The 10,327-nt window shown below is 34.4% G+C and overlaps 1 protein-coding gene across 1 annotated transcript; it reads right to left on the bottom strand.

Annotated features, from left to right (window-relative positions):
* Window positions 1–1,168: 1,168 nt before the first annotated feature.
* LOC145010943 (uncharacterized) lies at window positions 1,169–2,461 on the bottom strand. The gene has a single exon (XM_078969538.1). The coding sequence runs from the start codon at window positions 2,459–2,461 to the stop codon at window positions 1,169–1,171; it is 1,293 nt and encodes a 430-aa protein (XP_078825664.1).
* Between the last annotated feature and the right edge of the window lie 7,866 nt (window positions 2,462–10,327).

The following is a 10,327-nucleotide window of genomic DNA, read 5'->3' as shown; positions in this document are numbered from 1 at the left end:
TCATAATCAGAATCCCCATCATCATAATCAGTCTCTTCATCAGAAACATTATCGATTCTACCCGTTGGCGGAGGTACTTCAGTCTCGTCTTCATCATCATAATCAGCATTGTTTTGAGCCTCATCAACATTGTTTTGAAAGTATTGTGAGAAGTCAATAAAAAGTCTAGCTCCAGATGAAGAGTTGTTTTGAACTATGTCAACATTTTCGGCCTCCACATTGTCGACATCTTGGACAGAGTCACTGTAAGCATTTTGGACACGAGGATTGTCGGATGGTAGATCCCAAATATTTCGATGATTAACATGCTCGACGATACAACGAGGGTTGTTGTTTTGGTTTCTTCGATGATTAACAGGCTGGCGGATGTAGAACACTTGTTTGGCTTGCGAAGCATATATGAGTTGATCATCTTGGTACGCTTCTTTTTCTGTGTCGATACTTATGAAATTATCATCAGGAATATCTCCTGTATCAAACCACTTGCACTGAAATATTACAGTCGAATAATCATATGGATATTGCAACTCCATAATCTCTTCTAACTGGCCATAATATTTCTCTCCATTCTCACCAACCGCTAGAACCCCAGAGTTTTGCGTTTTGCGTTGTGCATCACGACTAAGTACCATAAACCTAACACCATTGACTATGCATGCAGTGTAAGTATAAACATCCATTTGTGAACCCATTGAAAGGGCTGACAACTCTTTGTGGAATTCAGGAGAGTTTTCTTTTTCCAGCTGATAAACCTATTAAACATATGTTGATGTGTTATGTATTCTTGATTCATTAAATTTATGAAAGATATTTGTTTGTTAATTATGATTACCTTTTCAAGAAACCAGCTGGGATGTTCAGATTTGAATTTTCTATATTGATGAAATATATATATATATATATATATATATATATATATATATATATATATATATATATATTAAATTAATGAATGGAAAAAAGTAACAATAAATAATGAAAGATAATTAAAAGTAAGAACACTTACTCGATGTATTGTCTGACTTCTTGACAACTATTCAATATAAACCATTCAATATTACGTTTCTCTATTATATCAAGATGTTTGATTTGCGTTGCACTCGTCGGTCGACACTTGGACTCAAACATCCAAAACTTTGTTTTTTTAATGACAACATCTTCGTTTCTTTCAAGTCGGGCATGCTCTATACCCTTGTCCGCTCCAGCCCGAAAAACTACTACGAGCTGGAAAGTCGTTTATTGTCCATAACAACATAGCTTTCATCGTGAAGAATGTGTTTGTCGCTGCGTCTTTAATGCGTATGCCTGATTGCCATAAAAACTTAAGCTCTTCCACTAACGGCCTAAGGAAAACATCTATGTCCTTTCCAGGCGCTTTAGGGCCGGGAATCAACAAGGCCAACATGAATGATGACTCTTTCATACAAAGCCATGGTGGCAGATTGTAAGTGGTGAGTACAATCGGCCACGTACTATGCGGATTACACATGTTACCAAATGGATTAAAGCCATCAGCTGCCAGCCCTAATCGTACGTTGCGAGGTTCACTCGAGAAGTCAGGGAAATCTTCATCAAATTTTTGCCAAGACTCTCCATCAACGGGATGACGCATCACACCATCTTCTGATCTCCCATTACTATGCCATATCATATTTTTGGAAGTGTATCGTGAACAATACAAACGGCGTAGTCTAGGGGCCACTAGAAAGTACCGTAACACCTTATGAGCCACTTTCTTGCCCTTGGTGTTTTTATCAATCCACCGACTCTCTTTACAAACGGGATAAACTTGCAATGACTTGTGTTCCTTCCAGAAGAGAAAACAATCATTTTTGCACACATGAATTGACTCGTACCCCAAACCTAACTTCTTCAGTTTCTTTTTTGCTAAATAATATGAACGGGGAACCTTGTTGCCCGGTGGAAATGCCGAATGCAACAACTCAAGGAGTTGATCAAATGAACTATCAGTCCATTTGTTGTTGACCTTCATATGCATCAGCTTTGCTAAAAAATCAAGGAATGAAAACGAACAACCAGGATATAACTTGGTTTCGACTGCCTCTAACAACTCTTCAAAATCATCATCGACACCACTACCCCCTGTATTCGAGGTTCCTTCATCGAGGTTTATGTCATTTTCTCTCGACTCCCACATAACATCGTCAATAACATCAGCCATCTCGTTGCTTGGCGATACAACATCTACAACTGGAGGGATTAAAGGTTCACCGTGATATATCCATGTTTTGTATGATTGGCTGAAACCATATATACGAACATGACGTCTCATTGCTTTCGGATTCATGAAGTAACGATTATCACATTTCTCACACGGACATCTGGTTTCACCTTTACAATCTAGATGTAACATGGATCTCTCGACAAAAGTGTCGAGCCCTAGCTGGAACTCGGGAGATTGACGATGTGGATTAGTAGTCCAGCTTTTATCAATAGACATGATGCAATTGAAACATAATTTAGTGTTTAAGGTTTACTTTATAGGAAACAAAAATCAAGTAGAGTATTCATAAAGTTGACGATTCAAAAAGTATTCTAACACGGGATAACCTAATTAAAGCTAAATTTAAAGTTTTAATGACCTACATTAAGTCACTAAAAGTATGTTGCTATTAAGTTGGTTTTATAAGTGATTTAATTTGATTTTATAAAGGTAACTTAATTTGATTCTAAAATTAAATTAACTAGATTTTATAATTAATTTAATATTTTCTTTTTTGTTATTAGTTTAATTTATTTATTAAACTAATTTTATTTTATTTTAATATTAACATTAACTTGATTTTAAAACTACTTTAAGTTGATTTTACAATTAATTTATTATTTTTTAATGTTTTTTTTAAATTAATTTAATTTTATTCTATTTAATTAAAATCACAAGAAGTACGTTGCTATTAAGTTAGTTTTATAATTAATATAATTAAAGCTAAAGTTGTAATGACCAACAATAAGTCACTAAAAGTATGTTCCTATTAAGTTGGCCAAACATTAAGTCACTAATAAATTAAACACTTTGAAACCATATACAATACATTACTAGAAGTAAGTTGCTATTAATAACCTAATTAAGCCAAATGTATACATCCAATTTGCATATTTCAATTTCATCCAATTTCATACAATTAAGTCAAATGTATATATCCAATTTCATACAATTTGCATATTCCAATTTAATCCAATTTGCATATTCTAATTTCATACACTTAAGTCAAATGTATAAATCTAATTTGCCATATCATATTTTTATCCAATTTCATACAAATATAAACATCTAACTTTCATTTTAAGGCAATGTGGTATAAACATAAATTTCAATCCAACAAATGTATATATTCATATCATTTTTTTATACATCAATCTAATCTAAACATAAATATCAAAATATACACAAAATGCATAATTAAATTCCTACAAATCTGAAAAAAAAACACACACAAACCAACAAAATATTTCAACAAAATATATACAATCAAACAAAATTATCCAATAAATTAAAATGCATAATTAACCACTTCATATCTCAAAATACAAACATAATCACTCAATATAATTGAAAAATATTCACATTTTATCATCTTAAGTAACACAAAAACAGAAAAATCATAGAAAAAGATGAGAAATTCGACCTTGGGGAAGGAGGGGCAATTTCGGAATTTGCAAAAATATCACCGGTTTATGGCTGTCTTGGGGGAATGAGGGGCAAGCACCGGTCCAAGAAGCAATTCCAACTCCACAAACTTGTTAAAAAAGCGTGATATTGAAGAAAGAAGAAGAGGAGAACGAGAGAAGTGGAAGTAGAGAAGAAAATGGCAGAAAGGGAACCTGTGAAGGGGGTAATCTGCGTTAGGTATTAGCGGCGACGTTAGGGCAACAGCGGCGACATAAGGGCATTAGCGGCGACATGTGGAGGGAAAAAATAAGGCGCGTCTCCGCTTTGCTCTACAGCCGTTAGATCAAAGTGAAATCGGACGGATGAGGTCAAAATGACGCGGATCGCTAAATGAACGCATTAGCGGCGACGCCTATAGCGGCGACGCATAGCAATAGCGGCAACACGTAACGCGTCATTTACGTGTCGCCGCTATTGCTATGCGTCGCCGCTATAGGCGTCGCCGATAATGCGTTTATTTCTTGTAGTGATACCATTTAGACTTTCAAATTACAATGTTATATGAAAAAAAAATATTGTTACGTTTAAGTGAAAGTAAGTAATTTCTTTGCAGTTAGCCAACTTTTAAAAAATATAAATATAAATGTTTGCCTAGAGGTGCACAGCTTTCTAATTTGTATCCATGTTATATTTGAAACCGGTTTGAGTGAAAGTTGGATCGGGTATTGAGAATGTGGATAGCTGAAATATGAGATTTACGAATTAACCGATAAAAACATAGTCATTGGAATATATGTATAAAAAGTTATAACTATGATTTTCTAAAAACTTTTATCATTTAATGACCATAACATATCCATATTGAACTCCCCTAAGATCACACCACTAACAACTATAATACAAACCTTGGTCACACCCTAAACCAAAAACCGAAAAACCTTTAAGGAAATTAGAAAATCACATGCAATGTATGTTCTTTTTTGTTTCTGAAGTGGAAGTAGCTAAAAAAAAGAAACTACTTGCTGACACAAAACTAAACACAAAAACAAAACTATTAACCGTTCCTCTATAACCGCAAGAAAACTATTATCCAAAAAGAATAAATCATCGACTATTATTCGTCGCCGCCATTTTATTGCACGGGTACACCACTAGTGTGTATATATTACAATCTTGCTTTTTATTTTTACTTCTTTTGATGTTTGTATTTTTAAGTTGTTTCTCTTGGATTTTTTTATTTATATTTTTAAATTTACGAGGACAACATCAATAATTTTGTGTAATAACATTTTTATAATTTTGTGTAATAACATCAATAATTTTGTGTAATAACATTTTTATAATTTTCTTTTTAAATGCATCATTACTTAAATTATTTATTAAAATTAAAGTCTCTTGCTATAATACACAAAAACTTCAAAATAAATTGTTACTATTTCCATTTAGCCAAATAGAGTCTATTGCTAGTCTATTGCTATAATAGTGTGTTGCTATTAGATCAATTTACTGTCAAGAAAATTGTATAAAAAATTGTTGAAAAAACAATGTTATATTTTTATGTGTGAGACCCTTACCTATTTAAATAATATGATGGTATTACCATGTAGTATTGTCTTTTTTTAATGTATTAAATTTTATATTTTATCGTGATGATTTTATCATTAATCATGACTTAAAGAAAATTAATGATGTTTTGAAACCATTTTACGTATAAACTACAAATAAAGATTATTGGTAATGTTTTGAAACAATTTTACATATCAATTAAATATAACAATGATATACTTACGAACAAAACATTCAACGTTTTTTACAAAAATAACAGTTGGAAAATTTGAGGTTAATTAGTAGCATTTTTATTGTCTACGTTATTTGTTTTGTCAAAAGAAATATTTGGCTACAAGGATCTATTGCATGTTGTATAAAAGAGCGATTTGAAAATTTATGATTCATGATTATATTTTTTCTTATTTTTTTAAAAAAACTTATTGCTTTACTACTTAAACTACCTTGTTATAGAATATTTACATGTATAGAACGTAAATCATATATTAATAAAAGTATATATATTAACTTTAACTAATCATTTTAAACTTACAAAGAAAATTTTCTATTTTTCTAAATTAATAATTCTTTTTGCAAATCATTGATTACTCATTATGTTTTGAATTATCTATAGTGTTTTTCTTTCTTAAACATGATATTTATTGAGTTTAAACCTAGTACATATATATCATCGGGTCTGTACATATATATCATCGGGTCTGTATTACATTCCATGGACATTTGTTGCACACAAATATCCTCAAATCCGTATTACTTTCCACGTACGTACGACATACGTGATTATGTCATTTCCAAAGATGATGTTTGATGTTAATGCCCTTATGAAAATGAGTTCTTGAAAATTGTCCCCATAGTTCCTAACATTTTTTATGTGTCTGTCGGATCTAGGCCCTTTATATATATATATATATATATATATATATATATATATATATATATATATATATATATATATATATATATATATATATATATATATATATATATATATATAGACACACACACACAAGAATTTAAGGACTATTGTATGTCTAGAGGAATTGTTGTTGAGTATCTAGTTGCTCATGTACACACATAAATAGTTTAGTTAAATCACTGATTAAACATCTTCATTTAATAGCTAGACGATTGATAATGAGAACCAAACTTTATGTTTCTGTATGGGCCATGCATTCTTACATGCTGCATCATTTATATGCATGTTGTATATGTCTTAGAATTTTTTGGTGTGCAGTATATATCCCTATTGAACCACAGACACGAATAGAAATGGGTCCTCAAAGAGGGTTCGAAATATATGTTGGTTATAAGATAGTCACTATTATAAGACATCTTGAGCCATTAGCAGGTGATGCGTTTACAGCATGCCTAGCTGATTGTCAATTTGATGAGAAAAAAGTTCTCTCTATTAGGAGGAGAAAAGAAAAAAATCAAGTACATACCAAGTTGCTTTGGTGAAGGCAACCCAAAAGGACCATGCACCATTGGGTCAAGTACATACCAAAATAGTTATGGACTTAGACACTAATCCAACAGTTTGGGCTATGGATCCAACGGCAGAAACATCAGCAGGGATAGTAGCAGCATGGACTGCCACAATTTGTTGTTTCTTTGAAGACTGGCCCTTCTTTTTCTTCCAGAATTTTCTTTTCTCACCACTCCTCTTTGTCGGCACAGGAGTGGTGGTTGCTTCCCCAATGTCATCACTATGGTCGATCAAAGTCAGTGCCATGCATTTGGCACTATCGTATGTGTCTGGCTTCGCAGCCAAGACATTTCCTTTGGTTAGCTGGGTCAGCCCCCAGATAAATCTCTCAATCTTTTTACTTTCCGGGGTAACCATTCCTGGGCAGAGGAGCGCCAAATCATCGAATCTTGAAGTGTAAGTAGCGATATCGGAACCCTTCATCTTTAGGTTCCAGAGTTTGTGTTCCAACTTCTGCATTTCACCCCGAGGGCAGTACTCTGCAAGCAGAAGTTCCTTCATGGACTCCCAACCCATAGCATTAGCCACATGTAGGGTTAAGGATTTGACTCGGCCGTTCCACCAAGTCAAGGCTTTGTCGGTGAAGGTGCAAGCGGCGAACTTCACCTTATCGGATTCCGAATAGGCATAAATTTCGAAATAGATTCGATTTTCTCGAACCATCGGGTTAGGCTAATGACACCTCTAGTGTCATTAAAGGGAGTGGGTTTCGTGTTCATGAATTCCTTGTAAGAACACTCCTTCCGGTGTCCCAGGCTACTTTCTTGGTTTTGAGGCCGAGGACCACCTCCTGGCCCGCCTGAACCAACGAGGTTCATTTGCGATATGGTAGCAGCCACAACAGCATTGACAGCTGCTTGAAACATGGCGGGATCAAATGGAGAGGGAGGTGGTGGTGGAGGAGGATTGTTGTTCTTTGTGTTGGGTCTTTTCCTTGGAGGCATCTTGATCTATAATAGCAAGGAAAGAGAGGATCATAAGTCCTCTGAATTAAGTCAAGAAATATGGAACAAGAGATATCTCTTTATTATAGATATAAAGTTCTAGTAAGCTATAAAGCAGGGATGAGTTATCAAAGTAGATAAACTATCGCTAAGGAAAGAGTGAGTAGCAACACTCGGAATGAATTACTACAACGTAATAGGCTTTGGCTAAAATACTCCCATAGTATTTTATGTTTCGCTGCAACGATGACTCATTGTTTGGATATCAGGTAAGTTTTAGGCATGCTGCACACCACAGTCACTCCCAAGCACATGTTGGTCGTATCTCGAATGAATATAGTTTATCAGGCTATATTGACCCTAGACACGACTACATAACTGCCCAATTTTAACCGCAACATATAACACCCATTTACTTATGTTTTGTTCTACTCGTAGTTACAGATTCCGACGGGTAGGTATACTTGTATACTTTTGAAAATACTTATATTCAAAGTATAATTTTAGTTTAGAGCACTTTGACCCCTTAATGTTTATAGTCTTATACCTTGTAAGGTTTGGTATACTAGTTCACTATAAACAAGGGCGCTGATACCAATATGTCACACCCCGAAACCGATGGCGGAAACGTTCCGGGGCGGAGGACATCATGTAAGTATCACAACCAATGTATATAGTAAGCATAGTAAACACGAAACATTACATTACATATGAATAATTACATTTGTTTAAATGTAAAGTGATACATGTTTTAACTGCACATTAGTTTGAACAAAAGTAAAGACGTGACTTCTAAAACGCTCCGTCTTCTCCAAAAGATTGCGGGTACCTGTCTAATATAGATCTGAGAATACAAGCAGTTTGAAAATCAACATAAAGTTGGTGAGTTCATAAGAGGTTTGTTTTCTGAAAATGTACAAGTTTCCTTTGGTTACTGAAAAAGTTTGTTATCCAAGAAAATCCCATAATTTCTTATAAGTAAAGTTTGGTTATCCGTTTGTTATACGATCCGGTTATGTAAAGTTTGTTATCCCAGGAAAAACCCTTATTTTCCTTAAAAGTTTGTAACTGGTTATCAGTTCTGAAAGTAATGTACAAGTATCTGCCATACTTTATGTGTTTGAGTGAAGTTTCCTGAAAACCTTGTTATCCTAGAAAAGTACATTAGTTTTAACATGTATATAAAACTAATAAGTAAGTATAAAAGAATCCATAATCTAAATTGTGAGTTCCATAACCATACAATTGACTAGATAAGGCTCGAAACGGGGGACAATATTGTTTTATGACTTTTGTCACCTTTAAACCTTTCGGTTTGACTGTAGCTGGCAGCCAGGTGCGGGGTTGTCAATCCCGTATAGATCTATACACTCAAGTCACGCTCTCCCTCCAGGAGATTCTGGTTACGGGGGTAGTCCTACACTCTCATAACTAGGGGGATTGTTACCAAGGACGTGTCTCCAATCTTAAGATTAATGAATTTTAAAAGTAGTCCTTTACTCTCGAATCCAGGGGGAGTATTAACAAGGACATCTAAAAAGTAATTACATGGAAAACTTTGTTTATTTGTCCTTCACTCTCGTAACTAGGGGGAGTGTTACCAAGGACTGGTCTAGATTCTAAGTTAAATGTTATTGTTCCTCCACTCTCGTAACTAGGGGGAGTGTTAAAGTTCTAAGTTCAACGTTATTAGTCCTTCACTCTCGTATCGAGTGGGAGTTATATCAAGGACGTTTTAATGTTCTAAGGTTCATGCTTTTAACAGTAATGATGTAGAAATTCATTTGTGAAATATAAAATATAACATCTTATTACGAGTTTCACAAATAGTTTGACGGTTTACTCTTCCCGTTAAACGGTTGGTTAATACGTTTTTCCAATGTAAAAAGCATACGAAGTATGAAACATTTCAAATGAAATCATAAGTTTGAGTACAAGATTTCCTTGTACTTTTGCTTGTATTCCCCCTTGAAAACATTAAAAACATGGAAAAAGTGTAGGGGTATGAACTCACCAGTCGAGAAGTGTGTCGGTTGGATGTTATGTGTCAGTTCAGGGCTTGAGAACATGCGAGGTTCCTATGTAATATGAAGAGATACACAATTGTATCTAATTAAATTTTTAATTACTAATTAGATAAGACATTACACTCCAAGATGCGAAAACACTTCATTACAAGTGTTAGGAGTGACCCGGGTAGCATTTAAGGGTGTGTAGGGCCTAGATAAGGAGTTTACTCTTCAAGAGTAAGCCCTTAGAGGTGTTTACGGTCCAAAGACCACGTCCCCATGATTTTATGGCCGTAAAATCATGGATGGTGTGTTCTTGGATGTTTAAAGGCCTTACAATGCACAAAGGAAAGTTCTAGGGTTGATTCCATGGCTTAGGAAGTGATTGGGACTGGAACTGACCTTGGAAAAGGAGTTTACGGTTCTTGAATGACACTTGGGGAGTTTACTACCATAAACACATGAGTTTACTGCCGTAAACTCATGTTTGTCCATGAATCATGTGTTTTGGTAGTTATTGGTTAAGCATTCATGGTTCTAGACCCAAATCTAAGTCATACAAGGTTTTTAGGGCACTTAAACACCCCATTGAAGGTGTTTATGGTTTTGGGAGACCTTCCCAAACGATAAAATCAAATATGACTCATTTATATATGTTTTGGTGCATCAAATGAAGGAGTACAAGGTTCTA

The sequence above is a fragment of the Lactuca saligna genome, chromosome 1, assembly GCF_052625555.1.
Source record: "Lactuca saligna cultivar CGN05327 chromosome 1, ASM5262555v1, whole genome shotgun sequence".
Taxonomy (NCBI): Eukaryota; Viridiplantae; Streptophyta; class Magnoliopsida; order Asterales; family Asteraceae; genus Lactuca; species Lactuca saligna.
Note: the sequence above shows the minus strand (reverse complement) of the source record. Positions and strands in the feature narration are given on the sequence as shown.